This window comes from Ovis canadensis, chromosome 19 (assembly GCF_042477335.2).
Source record: "Ovis canadensis isolate MfBH-ARS-UI-01 breed Bighorn chromosome 19, ARS-UI_OviCan_v2, whole genome shotgun sequence".
Classification (NCBI taxonomy): domain Eukaryota; kingdom Metazoa; phylum Chordata; class Mammalia; order Artiodactyla; family Bovidae; genus Ovis; species Ovis canadensis.
In genome coordinates, this window is record NC_091263.1 from 72,035,062 (window position 1) to 72,056,483 (window position 21,422).

General features: G+C 54.7%; 1 protein-coding gene across 4 annotated transcripts in view; it reads right to left on the minus strand.

Annotated features, from left to right (window-relative positions):
* The window catches only part of FGD5 (FYVE, RhoGEF and PH domain containing 5), a 118,918-nt gene extending 113,409 nt beyond the window's left edge, over positions 1–5,509 (minus strand). For 2 of the 4 annotated variants that reach the window (XM_069561032.1, XM_069561031.1), the window contains exon 1: positions 5,378–5,487. In XM_069561032.1, the coding sequence (XP_069417133.1) occupies positions 5,378–5,390 (13 nt within the window). In that variant the 5' untranslated portion in view covers positions 5,391–5,487. Of the gene's footprint in view, positions 1–5,377 lie in introns of all 4 variants that reach the window. The other 2 variants (XM_069561033.1, XM_069561030.1) reach the window with 2 other exon arrangements.
* Between the last annotated feature and the right edge of the window lie 15,913 nt (positions 5,510–21,422).

Genomic DNA, 21,422 nt, shown 5'->3' on the forward strand with positions numbered 1-21,422 from the left:
GAAAACCTACATGCACCCCAGAGTTCACTGCGGCACTAGCTGCACCCGCTAAGGCACGGAAGCAAGCCCAGAGGAGTGGCTAATGAAGATACAGACAGTGGAATATTACTTGGCCAGAAAAAGGAATGACCTCATGCCATCTGCAACAACACGGATGGACCTGGGGATCAGCAAGCCATATGAAGTAAGTCAGACAAGGAGAGACAAGCGCTGTATGACACCCAAATCTAAGCTTCCCTTGTGGCTCAGCTGGTGAAGAATCCACCTGCAATGCGGACACCTGGGTTCCATGGAGAAGGGAAAGGCTACCCACTCCAGTATTCGGGCCTGGAGAATTCCAAGGACTGTATAGTCCATGGGGTCGCAGAGTTAGACACAACTGAGTGACTTTCACTTTCACACTTTCATCTAAATCTAAAAAAGTAATATGAATGAACTTATTTACAAGACAGAAACCGATTCACAGATTTAGGAAAGACATTTATGATTGTGGTGGGGGGGGATAAATTAAGAATTTGGAATTAACAGGTTCATTCTACTATATATAAGAAAGATAATCAACAAAGACCTACTGTACAGCATAGGGAACTCTACTCAAGATTCTATAATAACCTAAATGGGAAGAGAGTCTAAAAAAGAATATATATATAATACATATATATAAATATTTGAGCATGTTCAGTCACTTCGATCGTATCTCTTTGCGACCCCATGAAGCCTGCCAAGCTCCTCTGTCCATGGGATTCTCCAGGCAAGAAGAGCAGAGTGGGTTGCCTTGCCACGCCCTCCTCCATGGGATTTTGCCAACTCAGGGATCAAACCATGTCTCCTACATCTCAGGTAGATTCTTTATATAAAGAATCTGGGAAAGCTCCTATATATATTCCATATATATGGTCAAAAATGTTATGAAAAAACGTGGACAAACCCAATATATATATATAACAAAATCATTTTTCTGTACAGCTGAAACTAACACAACGCTGTACATCAACTATGCTCCAATATAAAATAAAAATTAAAAAAAGGAGGTTAGGTGTTCCAGGCAGAGGCACAGAGCATGCAAAGGCCCAGAGGCAGTCAGATGCAAGGCCTTTGGAAATATGGCCAAGAGTCCAGTTTGGCTGAGCTTTAGAATATGGCGGGGGTGGATTAATAACAGGATAAATCAGAGCAGGGGCTTCCTCCTCTGGGTTCAGTGTAACTTTCTGACTCTCTAGAACCCAGCAGCCAAGGACGGGTGTGAGAGGTGGACCATAAACAAGGCTGAGGGCCAAAGAATGGATGCTTTCAAATTGTGGTGCTAGAGAAGACTCTTGAGAGTCCCGTGAACTGCAAGGAGATCCAACCAGTTCCTCCTAAAGGAAATCAGTCCTGAATATTCATTGGAAGGACAGATGCTGAAGCTGAAGCTCCAACACTTTGGCCATCTGATGTGACAAGCTGACTCATCAGGAAAGACCCTGAAGCTGGGAAAGATTGAGGGCACGAGGAGAAGGCGGTGACGGAGTATAACATGGTTGGATGGCATCACCGACTCAACCGACATGAGTCTGGGCAAATTTTAGGGGATGGTGAAGGACAGGGAGGCCTGGTGTGTTGTAGCCCATGGGGTCGCAGAGTCGGACACGACTGAGCAACTGAACAACCAGAGCAAGAACCAAGCATGGATGGACCTTCTCTCTCCCCGAAACACACAGCCTGGGGGGCACACCCTTGCCACCCTGAGGTCCCAGTGCCCACGACCTCCTGGCAATGCGCTAGCCCTGAGGATGACCCGAATGCAGAATAGCTTGCGAATCAAGATGCCAAGAGTTAACTGAGGGCGGGGGTGGCAGGTGGGGAGTCACAGCCACAGGAAGAAGAGATTTTTCACGGCCTCTGGAGACAGAAATCATCCGCAGCCAGCCAGCCTCCCTGGTACCAGTTTATATTTTCTGTTTTAATTAAATATCTGCCACTCACACATTGATGCTGCTGGCAGCCGTTCCCTTCTCCAGGGGATCTTCCCAACCCAGGGATCAAACCCAGGTCTCCCGCATTGCTGGCAGATTCTTTACCAGCTGAGCCACCAGGGAAGCCCAAGAATACTGGAGTGGGTAGCCTATCCCCTCTCCAGGGGATCTTCCCGACCCAGGAATCGAACCAGGGTCTCCTGCACAGCAGGAGGATTCTTTACCAGCTGAGCCCCCAGGGAAGCCTCCCTTGTCAGCTATGCAGAGGTTAAATGAGAGGAGGTACTCGGAGGAGCTCTGGACTGTGAATTGGAGCTCTGATCTCCATGGCTGCCTCTGCCAGGAGTTGAAGGGACACCTTGGGCAAGAGCCCTCCTGTCCTTGAGCCTCAGTTTCCACATCTGCAGGGTGAGGGGACTGCACCGAGCAGTCAGTAAGTGCCGTCTGCTCTGGCAGATGAGTCTTTTAAACTGCAGCTTTTCTGATGGCGTTCCCTGACATCCCCACCTTGGGCCCCTGCATCTGTTGCAACTGCAGTTCACTGTTCTCCCTTTGGAACTCTCATAACCGTATGTTCCAAGAGTAATTATCTTCCAATTTCACCTTCCAATTGCATCTTTTTTTTTATATAAATTGCATCTTAATTTACATTTCATTCCTGAATGCCTGCTGGAATGTCCAAGTCAAGCCTAATGATTTCTAACAAGGCTGCGGCCAGGTGAGTCCAGCGACCCACGATAGGTGTGGGACGCACGACCCACGTGGGAAAGGCATGGCTCGGACAGACCTGACCCCAACCCCAGCTCCGCCACACATCCGCTGTGTGATCTCAGGCACGTCACTGTGCCTTTCTGAGCCTCAGTTTCTTTCTAGGTAAAATGGAAGAAATACCTCACTTTTTTCATAATGCTGTTGAGAAGTTCAAGGCAAAAAACCCACATAAGGTACCTAACAAAGTCAACTGGCAAACATTTCCTGTGAACCTACTATGTGCTATGTACCAGATACATAAAGCAGGCTCTCAAGCTGGACAGTCTGTTTCAACCCTGTCTCAACTCCTTGTTAGGTCAGCAACCATAAAATCCCTGCAGCTCAATTTTCCCATCTATAAAATGAGAATGGCAACAGTACTCATGATGAGGTTACTGTGAAAACCGAACTGATACAAGTGTAAAACACTCAAGAGCAGCATCTGGGTCAATATTAACTAGTAATTTGTTGGTCACATATAATGTGATGGGGGCTTTCCAGGTGGCTCAGTGGTAAAGAATCCCCCTGCAATGCAGGAGAGTTGGGTTCCATCTCTGGGTCAGGAAGATCCCTTGGAGGAGGAAATGGCAACCCACCCGGGTATTCTTGCTTGGGAAATCCCATGGACAGAGGAACCTGGCGGGCTACAGTCCATGGGGTCAGTCGGATACAACTCGGCAACTAAATAACAGCAACATAAGGTGACAGGCACTGTGCTAGGCCCCTAACAAGCTTTGCTTAATTATGAGGCCTCAACAACAAAGATCTTATTATCCCCATTTTCAAGATGAAGAAATAGACACTGAGAGGTTAAGTAACCTGCTCAGCGTCAAATGACTAAGCCTACGGTGGTTATGGGGTTCAGTCCCCCGGAGTCTGTGAACCATTCTGCTGCATGATCAAGAAATTCAGAGCCAAACACATACATATCACAGTACATGAGGTCTATGACTGCTATCGCACAGAAAAAGTAACCAGATTTACGCTAGATGCAAATTACAGGATGCTGGAACCCAAGGGCGGTAAGTGCTGAGATTTCCTGGGACCAAACCTGCCGCTAAGCGTTTTCTGGCTCACTCCAAACCCCGGAGTCTCGGAGAATGGAGGGCTTGCCCAAGTCTCGTGCAGGGAAACGTGGGAAAACCGCACGGGGCTCTCACCATTGTTTTCCAGCGAGTTTTATTAGGCGTGTAGGAAAGACTTAGCCTGGCTCTGTCCCGCTAGATCCAGCAGCAGGCCACCTCCTTCCTAGAAGGAGGGGGCTGGCTGGGCACTGGGATCCGGCTCCGGTCTTCTCCCTACTCCTCCAAGGTGGCTCCCCGCCCCCACCCCCAGCCCCGTACTCGGCGACCAACACTCGCTCAGGGTCCAGGTGTGTCCACGCCCAGCCACAGCAGGGCCTGGACACAGGGAGGCGGCCACCGCGTTCCTAGGCCCCCAAGTGTCCCCTTTGTCAGATCAACGAGCCAAACGTCCCCCACCCGCACCTCACTCTTCAGACAAAGATTTTATTCATTAAAAGCACTTGAGAAAGGAAAAGCCCACAACGCACAGACACAGACACACACACACACTTTTGTACACCCACCCAGGGCAGCAGGATATGATTCTAAGACAGCCAAAATGGTGGCTTCCTGTTTCTTTAGGGATGTGTGTTTTGGAGTTCGGATTCGGACAAGGGTGTTGGTCGGAGAGGGAGCTGCCTTCTGCTAAATTCTATGAGAAAAAAAAAAAAATGAAAAGAGCGATAACCGCTCCTTGGCAGGCAAGTGAACTCAGCTGGGACGGCTGCCTCCTCGTAAACTCGCCTCTTGGAGGCAACTTTCTGCCCTCCCCGCGGAGGAGTCAGGACCCCGGGAACTGGGGCCAGGCACCGCCCATCTCTGGGTCTCAGTCAGTAAGTCTGCTACACAGCACTCCTCGGAGGGGACCGCTCTGTACCGTCGAGCGCAGTCGGGACTTCACGGACGCCCCGACCGGGCAGAGGCACAGTCTCAGGGCAGAGACGCGAGGGCTGGGGGGGACGCCTGGAGAGCCGTGCCCTGGCCAGAAAGCGGGGGCCGCGCCAGGGCCCGCAGGGCATGCGGGCGCGCCGCTGCGGGGGGCGGGGCGGGGTGTGGTTCTCCAGGGCTTTTTAATTCCAAGGGGGAGCGAGCTCCAAGTCTGGGGGGCTCCAGGAGCGGGAGAGGCGCGAGAAGCCGCCGAGGGCGCGCCGCGCGCGAGGGAGGGAGCAGGCGTAGACCCCGGCGGGGGGAGAGCGCAGACGGACCCGGGGGGCCACGAGGGCTTCTGGGGGGGCCAGCGAGAGCCGGAAGGGGACCCCAAGGAGCAGGGGGGCGCTTTCGGGGGCGCGCCCAAGTCGCTTCTGCGAAGGGAGCGTCCCTCCCCGTCGCGAGCGGACCCCCAAGCCGCGGGCCGCGGTGGGAGCCGGAGGCGGCCTCCCGGGGCCGGGGCGCGGCCTCGCCGAGACCGACGGGGCGTCCCCGAGGTGGGGCGTCCCGGACGGGGCTGAGAGCCCCCGACGCGCTCGGCCTCCTCAGGACCCGCCCGGCCCTCGGCCGAGGCGGAAGGTCGCGGGGTTTCTGGGCAGCTCGCTCCGGAGCGCCTCGCGGGCTCCGACTTGGAGCGCCGGACGGGGCGCCTTGGCGCGCGGGCCCCGCGGAGCCGCCTACCTGCTCTGTTCATCTTCCAGCGCGCGGAGCCCGGGGCCGCCCGTCGGTGCCTCCGTCCGTCCGAGCGCGAGTCCGCGCGCCGCCTCACTCCATGGCCGCCCCGCGGGGCCCGCGCCCCCCCGGCGCCCGCCCCGCCCCCGGCGCGCGCCGGACTCCGCGCGGCGCGCAGGGCCAGCGGGGGCGCGGGGCGCGGGCCTCCGGGGCGGGGCGGGGCCGGCGAGCGCCGCGGGGGCGCGGTCGGGGCGCGGGGCCGGGCGGCGCGCTCGCTCAGGCCGCGGCGCGGCGCGCGGGGCCGGGCGGCGCGAGCCTCGCGGGGCGGGGCCGGGGCCGCGGGCGCGCGGGCGGGCGGCGGGGGGCCGGGCCGGCGCGCGGCGTCGTGTCCGCTCGGGGCGCCCGGCTCCGCGCGCGCTGCGCTCCGGCCGCCGCGCCTCTGCCGGGGCCGCCGCTGCGCCTCCGCCCCCTCCCAGACGTTTCCTCCGGCTCTCCGAGAGGAAGGCTCTTTTTATTTCTCCGTCCTGCTCCGTCAGGGATCGAGCGAGCCCAGGGGCGAGGCGTCCCCGCGCTCATTTAAAGGGGCCGTGGCGTGGGGCCTCAGGGAGCTGCGCGAGGTTCCAGGGACTAGGACGGGGGGCGTGGTGAAGCGGCGAGTTGGGCTTCTAGGGGTCCCTTCGCCCAGCGGACCATCTGTCACTTGATTTTCAATCTCGGCATTCATTCATTCAGTCCCGGGCCCAGCACCGTGCCGTGCTGTGCGCAGGACAACCCAAATTCTTCCCCCTCATGGAGTTTAGATGGGAGGTCTGTGGCGACCCAAGACAAATAAGCAATAAACACTTCAGAGTTACGAGTGCCCTGAGGGAGATAAACCGGGGGGGGGGGGGGGCGGGTGGTGCAGAACAGGAGGGCGCCAAGTGAGCCGATGAGCGCTGGAATTTTAAAAGTGCGAACTCTTAGGGCCCGCCCCAGACTTACTGACTCAGAAATCCAAGAAATCTTTCTGATGCAAGCTAGTTTGACCACCTCTGGAGGACAGAACAGGTGATCAAGGAAGGCCTCCCCGAGGCAGTGACTTGGAAAGGGAGACCCGGTAAGGAGGAGCCTTTGTCTGCTCAGCGCAAACTGGCCAGCACCTAGCTGGGACCCGGGCTTGGCGCTGGCAGAGGCGGATGACGCAAGCCTTTACCCTTGAGCCCCTGTCCGATTGGCCGCGCAAACAGGCAATTCTGTTTCCCTGGACAAGCCCTAGGATGGGGACAGGTGTGCAGAGGAGCTTGGGGGAACTTAGAGGTGGCCCCTGAATGAAGAGGGTACCAGCAAAAAAAAAAAAAAAAAACTTTCCAGATGGAGGGAGTAGCTTGGGCACAGACTTAGAGGTGTGAGAAAGACACCACCTCATGGAAGAGCCAGGAGGAGTTCGGCCAGGCAGGGTGACAGGGAGGCCGCATCTGTTAAGAGGCACAGACAGTGGGGTGTTTTGAATGTCATATCAAGGCTTCCTTCTATCAGCTGTTGGAAGCTGTCTCCTATATAACTGGCAGTCAGCCCTTATGGAGCACCTGCTGTGTGCCCCCAAAAGTGTTAAGCTCTGTATCTGTACGTTGACTCATTTAAGTCGCCCCACAACCTTATGAAGCTGGTAGCAAAATTCTTCCCCCTGGTTGCTCCACGTCTGTATCTCCGGACAGCTCAAGCTGTGGCTTGGTCATGGAGTAGTTTGGTTGTGAGCCTACTGTGTGCCAGAGTCCAGGCCAACGGCAGACCCGGCCTGTGGAAGGAGCTCACGGGTGGGGCAGCTTGGCAATTTAGCAGGCTTCCGTGGTGGCTCAGAAGGTAAAGCATCCACCTGCAATGCGGGAGACCCAAGTTCAATCCCTGGGTGGGGAAGATCTCCTGGAGAAGGAAACGGCTACCCACTCCAGTATTCTGGCCTGGAGAATCCCATGGGAGAGGAGCCTGGCAGGCTATAGTCCATAAGGTCACAGGAGTTGGACACAAGTTAGCAAGTAAACCACCAACCACCAGGCAATTTAGCCAGTATATCCACTATGTGCCTTCCTGTCCCTCACGTGGGGAGTAAAGGCCCAGAAATGACCCCTTGCCAGGGTGATGGCTCCAGAGCACGGCCTGTGTCTACTCTGGTGACCCCTGCAGCCTTGGTGTCTAATATAGAACCCAGCACTTAGTAGGTCTTCACAAGTTATGTGTTGTCCACAAAAATAAGGGCCTGGGACAGAGGTTCGGACAGTTGTTTGGGATTTTCTGGGACTGAAAATGGCAGAGACCAGAATTTTTGTGACTTTGACCAGCTGTGCTGGGAGCTTGCGAGGAGGCAGAATTCCAAATGGACATGAAGCTTTTTGCAGCCGTGACTGTCCTGCCTGAACCTAGATGCCTGTGGTCCAGCCTTTGGTCCAGAGAACCAGATACTTTCATTGCATAGATGAAACGTCGCTGCTCTGAGCGACGTCCACGGAGCCCCGCAGTGGCACTCAGGGGCTTCTTAAGAATGCAGAGTTTCAGACCCCAGCCCAGCCACACTGAACCACAGGCTGCATTTTAACAAGCTCTCTAGGTGATCTGCTCATCCCTCTGGAGAAACCCTGCCCTGGACAATTCGATCCATTACTTTTTGGCTAGATGTGCTGCCAAAGTCCAGAGAAGCAGAGAAGACTTCCGCAGGTTCTCATCGCAGTGAGAACTTAATTCTCTAACCTCTGTCTCCTTATAAATAATCAGAAGGTTGGCAGGTTTCTAGAAATCTGGGGGCCAGCACCCAGCAGAACTCCAGGTGCATACTGTTGTCTCCGTTGTGTCTGCCTCTTTGCTACCCCGTGGACTGCAGCTCGCCAGGCTCCCTGTCCATAGGATTCTCCAGGCAAGAATACTGGAGCTGTATACCAATAACGGGTTGCCATTTCCTCCTCCAGGGGATCTTACTGACCCAGGGATCAAACCCAAGTCTTCCTGTGTCGCAGGCGGATTTTTTACTGCTGAGCCACCAGGGAAGACCCCTGGTGCCTATTAGGTGCTCACTCAAATATATATAACCTGTATGAAGGTGTGATTTGAATTGTTTCATGAGCCAGTTGATGCCTGACCCACAGAAGGTGTTCAGTGCCCACACAGTGAAGACAGGAATCAATCAATACATGCTTCCCCCAATCACGATGAAAAATCTTATATAGTGTTTTCGCACTCACCAAGCACGTTCAGACACCTAACCAGGTCTGTAGGGTTTGATTTTTCCATCTTTTAACCCCACAGTTCAGAATCAGATTATGCACACTTTCAGGCAAGGGTTCCAGGGTGTATCTCCCTGTTTCTCCAGATTCAGAAATGAATTTGACCCTTTCAAAGGACTTATTCCCCTCTGAACTGCCACAGAGTCCTTAAGCCTCTGGCCTTTTGTGGGGAAATTTTTTTGCCTCTGAAATGGGACAGTGCTGGCAGACTTTGTGTTACTTAAGACAGGCTCTTCATAAACTGTATGGATCCCTGTGTGGAAGTGGTGGAGAAGGTGATGGAGGTGGTGAGGTGTGATGCAGGTGGGGTGGGGGGAGGCGGCGATGGAGGTGTGGTGCAGAGGGAGGGAGGCGTCCACTTGAATATGGATGCGAAGGAGGGAGTGGAGCAATCACTGCGATATTTGATGCAAGAGGAAAATATGTTTTAAAAGCTGAGATCGTTTCTGAGAACTAGCAGTAAAACCCAAAGAACCAAGGACCCCCACCCCTGAGACAGGAGCAGAAAGCTCAGATAACTCAGCTGATGGCCAACTTACCCTTCGCTGTAGGGCCTGCGGAAGGGAGAAAGGAGGGCAGGAAGAGACCTTGGTGCTTGGCTAAGACCTTGTCACGACTGTTGAATTTGGGATTTGAGACTAAGCAAAGTCTACTTTAAAGAGATCGTAGCACCACGGGCAGTTGGGGAAAAAAAAAAAAAACAAACCCAGGTCTGCACTTGTTTAGCTGAAGCCACACGGCGGTGTGGAGTGACGGGCTGTGAAGTTAAAACGCTTACTGCTTTGTTTGCTTTTCCTCATACGAGAAAATGGATGGGAGAGACCAGAGGGCTTTACAAACATCCGGAGCTAAGACTGGTGGCTGGACTTGCTTAGTCTCCGTGGAACTGAGCCATAACTGCTCTCGGAGCTCAGGAATGGGGGCACATACCATGTGGCGGTGATGACCACCCTCGCTCTGGTTTTGAGCCTTTCGTGCACATATTCTTCCCAGGAACCCTGTAGAGGGTTTATTATCTGTCCATTTCACACATGGGAAAACTGAGGCCCAGGCTGGCGAACTGACCGGCCCTTCCGGTGCAGCCAGAACTCCCACCCGCTTCACCCTGAAAACATGTTCTTAACTACCAGGGTGTGCTGCTGTCTCTGAGATGGGCACAAAGGCTGCCTAGATTTCACCTTTCTGAAATCATTCACCATTTTACTTCCTGCTCTCAGCAGACGTGACCCACTCGTGGTAGGTTTTACACCCACTTGATGGGCTGGGAAGCTGAGGCCCAGCGGGAAAAATATGGTGAGTCAGGGGATTCCCAAGCTGGGAGCCACACCTCCTGACATCCAAGGCCCAAGTCGGAACCCTGTGGTGCCCTGCACACAACTTAGGTGGCCGCTGAAATCCAGCTCCTTGCTCCCGCCTGCCTGTAGCCTCAGCCAAAAGCAGAGCCAGCACCGAAGCTGGATGTGCGGAAACAGGGAGCACCCAGGCGGTGTGAGCTCCACGGCCAAGCATCCCGGACAGGCGGTAGGACTCGGTGGTCAGCAGCCACACTGGACTGACCTGGGTGGGAGGGCAGGTCCCAGCCTCAGTGTCCCCTCTGATAGCTGTTGCTGAGCGCTCAGTAAGCGGCACTAGTGCTACCATTGCAGGAGACACAGGAGATGCGGGTTCCCTCTCTAGGTCCGGAAGATCTCCTGGGGGAGGGCGTGGCACCCCACTCCAGTACTCCGGCCTGCAGAATCCCATGGACAGAGGAGCCCGGGGGGCTACAGTCCATGGGGTCGCAAAGACTCGGACACAACTGAAGCAACTCTGCACACACGCACATAAGTCTCTTCACTTATTTGGTGTCTCGGTAGCTCGTTCACTTTTCTCAAGAAGCCTATGAAGTAGGCAACGTTATGACCCCCGGGGCTACGAGGAGGCTACCAAGGCAGAGAGGCCGAGGCGATCGCCCAGAGGTGCACAGCTAGTGAGTCGTGGGGACTGCGCCCTGGCTGGCTTTCCTACCCACTTCTGCCACCCTGTCAAGGACATGATAAGGGTGTCTGGTCGTAAAAGGAGATAAATTATCTACAGCGTTCAGGAGCGGGGAAGGGGAGACGGGAGGTGCTCCAGAACTGATCATTAATCATTTAGAACACGTATGACATAGTGGGTGTCCAAATGCTCCCAAACACAGTACACGGGGAATGGGGGGCAGGCACGCCCCACAGTCAGCGCAGGAGAGGGATGGGAGGGAGCATGTATTGAGCAGCCTCTGTATAGCAAGACTGGTGAGACGCAGCAACGCGGGGCCCCCCAGGAGCACGGGTGGGGGAGCCGGGGCCCAGCTTCCTGCTCCAGCCCGGGGTTTTGTTTCTGGCCGAGATGGGAGTGCTGGCATAAAGCTGGGGCGTGGGCCAGCCACCTTCACAGCCCTCTCTATAGCAGACACCCCTGGATTCCCGGGTTCTACACGGGCGGGCACGCCTTGTGCGTGGTATTCAAAAGGAAGCAAAGCCGGGCCCTGCCGCCTCTTCAGCCTCTTCGGCTGCTTGCCCCACAACCCCGTGGCCTCGACAGCATCAGCTTCAGGGCTTATCTCCCCCTGGAAAGTAACTGAGTTGCCTTCTTGGCTCCAGGGGCGACCAGGTCTGAGCCAGACATTTCCCTGGGGTGGACTCAGCTTGGCAAGGCCGCCCCTCCCTTCCTGCGCCCGAGATCAGCCCCCACCCCCACCCCACACACACCGGGCTAAGCTCGAAGCCAGGGAGGAGGGGGCATCCTGAAGGCCCCTAGTTTCACCAGTCACTGACTCTGTGGCCTTGGGGTGGGGGGGATACCTCGACTCCGTGCACCTTGATTTTGTCCTCTGTAAAATGGGAACAAGGAGACCTTTCTCTCGGGTGGTGGGGAGGGTTGAAGGATGCGTTCCCCTCTCTCTTCCCTTTCCTGTACTTGAAGAGCTCGTGGTTTGCTCTGAGAAAAGGGCTTGGGTCAGCTCACCGTGGCACAGCAGAGCTGGGGGTGAAGGCAGAGGACTGAGTTGGACCGTGGGGCTGGGGAAGGGCTGGTGACAAGGAGCTGCGCTTTAAAGACCAAGCAGGTTTACAGGGGAGGGGTAAGGTTGCCATTCCAGGTGGGGATACAGCCTGTGGGGATGGAAGAGGGCGGGCCTGGGGCAAGCTCTCCAGTGGTCAGCCAGAGACTCTGGACTGTACGCCGCAGGTGACAGGAAGGCTTAGAGTGTTTATAGGGGAGGGGGGGTGACAGGGCCAGACCTGTGTGGTAGCCAGAGTGGGAGACGAGCCAGAGGGGCAAGCCTGGAGGCAGGGTGACCGACAGTGGCTGGGAGCAGGTCCCCCGAGAGAGATTAGGCCTAAGTTCATGCATGCTGTCAAACGCATGCAAGGAAGCCTTCCAGGAGGAGGCAGGCTTTGCTCTGCACCCTGAAAAAAAAATCACACAAGCAGATGGGAGCAGGAGAGAGCTGCCGCACAGGGTGCGAGTAGGAACTGGGGGCCGCTGGGAGCCCTGTGGGGCTGATGCGTCCGGGATGCACATAGCTGAGGGGGACAAGCAGCGGCCTCGAAGGCCTTTGTCCAGCGGGCTTCTGACGCCCCGAGGAAGGGCTGAGCGTGGGGGGCAGTGGAGTCCGGGCCGGGCAGGGCCACTCAAGAGTTTTTATCACCACTGGGTGGGATCCAAGGTCTGTGGAGGAAGTGACCGCCCTCTTCCGGCCAGCCATTTTTTTTTTCCTTTCTGCTGCCCCGTTGGCTTTTTCCCGAGGTCGCATTTCCACGAGGCCCCTCCTGGCCGGCTGGGCGTGGGCATGGCTCCACCACACACCCAGCGGCAGGGGTGGCCCGGCCCTAGGCTTCCTGCCCCTCTCTGGGCAGGCTGATTGGAGGAAAACAGCCCTCGAGCCTTCTTCAAAACAGGAAACTGCTCTCCCTGCTTCCTGAAGGACAGGAACTGTCCCCATGGCAACCGTGGGACAAAGAGGCCAGGTTAACCCTTCTGAGGTCCGGCCTGGTGGAGGCCCCTTCGCACCAGCCCCTCATGGGGGTGGCACTGCGAAGGTCACACCCTCCAAGTCTCACCAGCACGCGGCGGGGGGCGGGGGCCAGGGCCCAGACTTCATACCCATTGGATGGATGGCAACGTGGAGGTTCTTAACTCCGAGGGCGAGTCGAGTGCAGCAGGTCACACGGCGGGGTCAGAGGTCGGCGGGCTCCGCTGAAGCCTGGCTCCGGGCTGGCTGGGCTCCTGGCGGGGCGGGGCCGGCAGCTGAGCCTGCCAGCCTCGGTTTCTCTACCTGTGAAACGGGCCACAGCTCAGGTCTGCGATGCCTGTTCGTCTCGCACACGCGCACTCGTGCTGTTCCAGGCCCCGGATGTGGCGACAGCACTAAGCACTAGGCTGAGTGTGTACACAGGGGGCGGGGGTGGTCAAGGCCCACAAGTCCGTGCAGACCTGAGACCCACGGGGAATGGCCGGTGCTGTGGGGGCGGCAGGGTGGCAGCTGTGCCGCCTGGGGACACTGAGGCCTGGGGGAGGGCCAGGGGGCAGCAGGGAGCCAGGTCTGTCCTCAGAGCCAGGCAGGTGAGGCAGGCAGGGCCCGTCTGCGTGTTTAAAGATCTGCCTCTGGCTAGAGGGGCCACCCCGAGTGACAGCGTTTCCTGGGGGCCCTTGCCCTGGGACCCCGGAGAGCCCTGAGTCTTGGGGAGAGGCCGTCTGCACTGGGGCTGGGGGGCAGCCCTCTCCTTGGTGACCCACCAGGGCACACCCGCCCTCCCCGCCTCGGATGCCCGAGGCCACTTCAGGAGGTCCAGTGTGGCACTCGCTGTGACCTCCGGCCCCCGCACTCCCTGCCCCGTCCCCCCCGCCGTGACTTGGCCACACTGGCCTTCCCCTGCCCGCCAGACCCAGCCTGGCCCTCTCTGGCCCCTGGGACTTTTCCTGCTCTCTAAAGTGCCTTCCCAGGAGGAGGGCATGGCAACCTGCTCCAGTATCCACGCCTGGAGAATCCCGTGGACAGAGAAGCCTGGTGGGCTGCAGTCCATGGGGTCGCAAAGAGTCGGACACGACTGAGCGACCCACACAACCACCACACCAACAAAACGCCTTCCCATATGATGATGTGTATGCTTCAGTGTTCCCCTCCCAGTTTATCCCTCCCTGTCCTTCCCCTGCTGCGTCTGTTCTGGGGAATTTGCTGTGTGAGCAGGGAGCTCAACCCCTGTGACAACCTAGAGGGGTGGGGTGGGGAGGGAGGTGGGAGAGGGGCTCAAGACTGAGGGCACATAGCTGCACCTGTGGCTAACTCACGCTGATGCATGGCAGAGACCCAGACAACACTGGAGAGCAACCCTCCTCCAGTTAAAAACAAATACATTTATTAAAAAAAAAAAAAAAGAAATGTGAATGATTTCAGAGTAAGTCACGGTCGGTCCAAAAATAATGACTAAGCTAATGGTAAAAAGAAAATAAAGTGCCTTCCTAAATCCTCAGCACAGGGGTGGGTGGACCCCCCACCCTACCCCCAGCCACCCCTCAGGTCTGCTGTGGCCCCTCTTCACAGGCGCATCCCTCGCTGACGCCTCACCCGTGTCCCGTCTCCGCCCGCACTCACCCACACCTGAGACGGTCTCAGGACTTCACTTGTTTCCCTGTGTGGCGTCCACCTCCCCACCTGGACCATCCCTCCGGGAGGACAGGGCGCCTGGGGCAGAGCCTGGCAGGGCACGCAGCCTGCTGCTCCCATGCCTGTGGCACACCTAAGGGACGACAGCGACAGAGGCCCCCCTTCCCGGGCCTGCTCACCATCACAGTCTGAAGACACGTGTCTCACCTGGAAAGCAGCTCTCAAGAAGAGCTGGTGGGAGGTGAGGGGACCTAGGGTTACATGTCTGCCCTGTAAAGAAATGCAAAAGTAGGAAGTCAAGAAACACCTGGAGTAACAGGCAAATTTGGCCTTGGAGTACAGAATGAAGCAGGGCAAAGGCTAATAGAGTTCTGCCAAGAGAATGCACTGGTCATAGCAAACACCCTCTTCCAACAACACAAGAGAAGACTCTACACATGGACATCACCAGATGGTCAACACCGAAATCAGATTGATCATATTCTTTGCAGCCAAAGATGGAGAAGCTCTATACAGTCAGTGAAAAGAAGACTAGGAGCTGACTGTGCCTCAGATCATGAGCTTCTTATTGCCAAATTCAGACCTAAACTGAAGAAAGTAGGGAAAACCACTACACCATTCAAGTATGACCTAAATCAAATCCCTTACGACTATACAATGGAAGTGAGAAATAGATTTGAGGGACTAGATCTGACAGAGTGCCTGATGAACTATGGATGGAGGTTCGTGACACTGTACAGGAGACAGAGAGCAAGACCATCCCCAAGAAAAAGAAATGCGAAAAAGCAAAATGGCTGTCTGAGGAGGCCTTACAAATAGCTGTGAAGAGAAGGGAAGCGAAAAGCAAAGGAGAAAAGGAAAGATACACCCAATTGAATGCAGAGTTCCAAAGAATAGCAAAGAGAGATAAGAAAGCCTTCAGCACCGATCAGTGCAAAGAAACAGAGGAGAACAATAGAATGGGAAAGACTAGATCTCTGCATTCAAGATAATTTGAGATACCAACGGAACATTTCATGCAAAGATGGGCTCGATAAAGGACAGAAATGGTAGGGACCTAACAGAAGCAGAAGATATTAAGAAGACGTGGCAAGAATACACAGAAGATCTGTACAAAAAACATCTTCACGACCAAGATAATCACGATGGTGTGATCATTCACCTAGAGCCAGACATCCTGGAATGTGAAGTCAAATGGGCCTTAGAAAGCATCACTACGAACAAAGCTAGTGGAGGTGATGGATTTCCAGTTGAGCTATTTCAAATCCTGAAAGATGATGCTGTGAAAGTGCTGCACTCAATATGCCAGCAAATTTGGAAAACTCAGCAGTGGCCACAGGACTGGAAAAGGTCAGTTTTCATTCCAATCCTAAAGAAAGGCAATGCCAAAGAATGCTCAAACTACTGCACAGTTGCACTCATCTTACACGCTAGTAAAGTAATGCTCAAAATTCTCCAAGCCAGGCTTCAGCAATACGTGAACCGTGAACTTCCAGATGTTCAAGCTGGTTTTAGAAAAGGCAGAGGAACCAGAGATCAAATTGCCAACATCCGGTGGATCACAGAAAAAGCAAGAGAGTTCCAGAAAAACATCTATTTCTGCTTTATTGACTATGCCAAAGCTTTTGACTGTGTGGATCACAATAAACTGTGGAAAATCCTTCAAGAGATGGGAATACCAGACCACCTGATCTGCCTCTTGAGAAACCTATATGCAGTTCAGGAAGTAACAGTTAGAACAGGACATGGAACAACAGACTGGTTCCAAATAGGAAAAGGAGTACATCAAGGCTGTATATTGTCACCCTGCTTATTTAACTTAAATGTGGAGTACACCATGAGAAACGCTGGGCTGGAAGAAGCACAAGCTGGAATCAAGATTGCCAGGAGAAATATCAATAACCTCAGATATGCAGATGATACCACCCTTATGGCAGAAAGTGAAGAAGAACTAAAGAGCCTCTTGATGAAGGTGAAAGAGGAGACTGAAAAAGTTGGCTTAAAGCTCGACATTCAGAAAACGAAGATCATGGCATCTGGTCCCATCACTTCATGGCAAATAGATGGGGAAACAGTGGAAACAGTGGCTGACTTCATTTTCTGGGCTCCAAAATCACTGCAGATGGTGATTGCAGCCATGAAATTAAAAGACGCTTACTCCTTGGAAGGAAAGTCATGACCAACCTAGACAGCATATTAAAAAGCAGGGACATTACTTTGTCAACAAAGGTCCCTCTAGTCAAGGCTGTGGTTTTTCCAGTGGTCATGTATGGATGTGAGAGTTGGACTGTGAAGAAAGCTGAGCACCGAGAATTGATGCTTTTGAACTGTGGTGTTGTAGAAGACTCTTGAGAGTCCCTTGCACTGCAAGGAGATCCAACCAGTCCATCCTAAAGGAGATCAGTCCTGGGTGTTCACTGGAAGGACTGATGCTGAGGCTGAAACTCCAATACTTTGGCCACCTGATGTGAAGAGCTGACTTATTTGAAAAGACCCTGATGCTTGGAAAGATTGAGGGCAGGAGGAGAAGGGGACAACAGAGGATGAGATGGTTGGATGGCATCACCGACTCGATGGACTTGGGTTTGGGTGAACTCCGGGAGTTGGGATGGACAGGGAGGCCTGGCGTGCTGCAGTTCATGGGGTCGCAAAGAGTCAGACACGACTGAGCGACTGAACTACTGTAAAGAAACTGACTTGGTTCAGAAACTGACAGTCACCAGAACTGTGCTGGGGACATCCCTGCTGGCTCAGACAGTAAAGAGTCTGCCTGTAATGCAGGAGACCTGGGTTTGATCCCCGAGTGAGGAAGATCCCCTGGAGAAGGGCATGGCTGCCCCCTCCAGGCCTCTCACCTGGAGAATCCCACAGCTGGAGGAGCCTGTCGGGCTACAGTCCAGGGGGTCACAGAGAGTCGGACACGACTGAGTGCCTACGGCTTTCATTTTCACAAGGACTGTGTTGGGGGCCAGTGCACTGGGAGGGAGCTAGCATTCTCTCCATTTTTCAGGTGAGGAAACTGAGGTTCAGAGAAGCAAAGTCTTGAGCCTGAGACCACACGGCTGGGAGGGGTGGAGTTGAGGGGAAACCCAGTGGGCCTGCGCCATTCTCCTTACCCTTCCGAAAGCTTGTTCGCACACGGACAAGGAAAGGCGACTGACTTTCTGAAAAACCTCCGAGGGTTTGTCCAGGCCACTACTATTGACCACATCACTGGGTTAATCCAGGGGGATACAAACCTCCTGGTCTGAAGCGCTTTCTGGGCTGTTCAAGGATGACTTCCAAAACCCCATTCCAGGCCCAGTGAGCTAAGGGTCCCTGGGGTTCAGGTGGAGGTTCTTCCATTCGGGAAACACGGGACTGTGGCTGCGGAGCCCCCCCTGTGAGTGGAGACCAGGCTGGCAGGAGCACAGGGTCCCTTTCCAGCCACAGAGCCTGAGGTTCCGACTGGGTCATCAGACGAGAGCCTGTCCATTAATAACCCAGCAGTGTGCAAGAACGTCAGAGGGGGCAGGGGTGTGTCCAAACCCCGCCCCGCCGCACTGGGTGAGCCCCCAGAAGGCCTGCCAAGTGGTCGATTCCAACCTCCAACCCCTGACGGCTGCCTGCTCCTGACTTGCCCCCTGTGACGGGGAACTCACGTCTTCACAGGGCTGTCATCCCCTTGTGGGACATCTCTGCACGACCAAGGTGGTGGTGTCACCTTCCCTGACAGACCAACAAGGCTGGTGATTGTAAAAGAGGCATTCTGATGAGCCACGTGGCCTGACTCGGGGTTTATTTTTCCCCCCCGTGGAGCTCCGCAGGGGAGCTGCCTCTCTCTGCTGGCCAGTGGCAGAGGGCGGGGGAGACAGCGGCTCTGGAAAGGCCATATTAATTAGCTTAACAAGCACACGTGCACCTGGGTGGAGGGACCCGGAGGCAATGTCACTCCCTGCCGTGTACATCATCAGTTTCTGGGGGGTGAGCCTCTCCTACCTGAAATCCACACACAGAGAAACAAAGCAGGTTCAGCCTGGGACACCACAGCCGGGGTCTCCATCCTTCCAGCAGGGGCTGGGGTCAACACACAGGGCGCCCTGCGGGAGACGCCTCCTAGCTGCCCTCCGGCAGGGGGGCTGCTAACTAGAGCCTTACCCTCTCCAGTTCAGGGGAGGCCCTGGCCGGGGGGCGGGGGACAGCATATGAGGGAGGGGACCTTCTGCACGTGGTCTGGTGGATCCCCGTGATCTTGCTGTCTGAGCTCAGACTTTGGGATGTGGGTGTGGACCACACTCTGAGGTCTGAGCCCCAAGGCTCGGCCCACCTCCCAGCTCTGGGCCCCCAGCAAGTCCTTGTCCCACTGGGTGTTCACCCTCCTTTATAAGAGGGGGCACTTCTAGCACCCCACATGCCCACTAGGAGAGGTGAAGGAAGACAGTGGCCTTGCAGTGCTTAGCCTGGTGCCTGTTGATACAGAAGTGCTCAGCATGGTAGATACTGTCCAGGACAGCAAGGAGGTCTAGCCAGTCCATCCTACAGGAAATCAGCCCTGAATGTTCACTGGAAGGACTGATGCTGAAGCTGCAGCTCCAATACTCTGGCCACCTGATGCGAAGAGCTGACTCCTTGGAAAAGACCCTGATGCTGGGAACGATAGAAGGCGGGAGGAGAAGGGGGCGACAGAGGATGAGATGGTTGGATGGCATCACTGACTCGATGGACGTGAGTTTGAGCAAAGTCCAGGAGACAGTAAAGGAACAGGGAAGCCTGGCGTGCTGCCGTCCATGGGGCTGCAGAGTCGGACACGAGTGAGCACCTGAACAACATCATTAGGAATCATTACTAAGTATTATTAGTCAAGAAGCGCCTGGCACAGAACAGGCCATCAGTTGTGATCTGAAGTCTCTGAGCAGGCAGACGTGTGCTCGTGTTTGTGAAGGTCTAATCCATTCGCCACTCCTCTCTGACTGGATAGTGTGGCTAATTTTTAGCTATTCATAAACACACAGTGTTCACATTTCACTAGTGAACAGGCAGCAGCGTCCAGACCTTGCTCCAGGGGTCTGGTCAAACTTCCTTTTAAAGCCTGAGGAGGATTTGTCTCCTTCGGGATGCAGACACTCCCCCACCTGCACAGACGTGGGCTCGGTGCCTCCTCAAACTGGTGGAGCTGCGGGTGCTTTACACATTATGTTAAATCATCACAGGCACTGTGTGTGACAGGTATGACTATACCCATTTTACAGATGAGGAAACTGAGGCCCAGGGAGTTGCTCAGGAAAACAGAAGAGCGGTAGACGGCTGTGACCCTAGCTGATGCTTCTCCCACGGCCCTTATCTCAGGACCTTCCCAAACAAGATGGAGATAATTTCCCCCAAAACAGTGGCAGGGATATGGGTTGGCGGGATCCTCTGTGACCAGGGCACACACCTGGGGCAGCGGCAGAGCAGTATTTGTAACCCCAGCCTCTCTTCTGACATTTATATCAACCCCATGTATCAACACCAAGCCTTGGAGGGGACCCTGGGGGTCAGGCACACTCAGAGCACAAGCAAATAGCTAGGCGCAGCCATGTAGCTGTGGGGCCCAGAGCAAAATGAAAATGCAGTGCCTCCTGTCCAAAAATGAAGAATTTCACACGGTGACTGTAGGACACAGAGGTTTACACCAAGCACGGGCCCTCCTGGTCGCGGGTCCCCGCATGCCTGCCAAGGCCACGTGCCCAGGAGGCTGGCCCTGTGCGCGCCAGAGCTTCCGGAGCAGCATCTCCGAGTGCCCAGCCCCCAGCCTGGCAGGGAACAGAGGCCAAGTACACACGTACTGAGCAGTAAGCTCCCCCAGCTCTGGGACATGGACGCAGGATCTTGGGTTTGCAGCTGGGTAAACTGAGGCTGGGGAAGGCTTCCAGCCTCGCCAGGTCTCACCGAAGCCAGGATCTCGGCCTCCTTCCTGGAGTGTTGGTCCACTGTTCCAGGCTGACCCCAATCCTGACCTTTGTTTTCCTGATCCCAGAAAGAAGGGGTAGTGTTTACCATGGGCTGAAGTCTGTTTTATTTTTGTGTTTCCCAATAATTGATTCCAACAGTTCCTACAGACGTCCTGCTCAAGGAAAACATGTTTTGCTCAGTCAACCTTCGACTTCCTCGCGGCGCCTCGGTGGTGGCGGCCCACGGCCACAAGGAAAGCGTGGGGTGACTTTTCCCTTGGTTTTTTTTTTTCCATCTCACTGTCGGGGGACAACAAAACATGTTTTCCTTTTTCTCCAAAGGAAATTGGAACTTTCTTATTGACTGTTGCCTAAAATTCATCTTCCCACTCTTGTGATTATCTTGGACTGGGGGGAGTTATGTGAGCAAACTTCAGAATAAAGGACTGTCATTTTATTGAAAGGACAACCATCACAGCCGAAATTTTCATTCATCTGGAGCCATCGACACCTCTGAAATTCGCCTTGGCTTCCTCATCAGGGTCTGTGCACGCTCCTTAAGTGGCTTTACTATTCCAAGTTCTCATATTTTTTCATAAGGTTATGTTCTTCAAAGTGCAAGACTGGGAGAATGTTGTTGTTCAGCCGCTAAGTCCTGTCCAGCTATTTGCAACCCAATGGCCTGCAGCACGCCAGGCTTTCCACTCCTTCACTATCTCCTGGAGTTTGCTCAAATTCATGTCCATTGAGTCAGTGACGCCATCCAACCATCTCATTCTCTGTCGTCCCCTTCTCCTCCTGCCCTCAATCTTTCCCAGCATCAGGGTCTTTTCCAATGAGTCGGCTCATCACATCAGATGGCCAAAGTATTAGAGCTCTAGCATCAGTCCTTCCAGTGAATATCCAGGGTTGATTTCCTTCAAAGTTGACTGGTTTGATCTCTTTGCAGTCCAAAGGACTCTCAAGAGTCTTGTCCAGCACCCTAGTTCAAAAGCATCAATTCTTTGGCACTCAGCCTTCTTTAAGGTCCAACTCTCACATCCATACACAGCTACTGGAAAAACCATAGCTTTGATTAGACAGACCTTTGTCAGCAAAGTGAGTCACCACTTTTTAATGTGCTGTCGAGGTTTGTCGTGGCTTTCCTTCCAAGCAGCGAGCATCTGTTCATTTCATGGCTGCAGTCACCGTCTGCAGTGACCTTGGAGCCCAAGGAAATAAAGTCTGCCATTGTTTCCACTTCTCCCCCATCTGTTTGTCATGAAGTG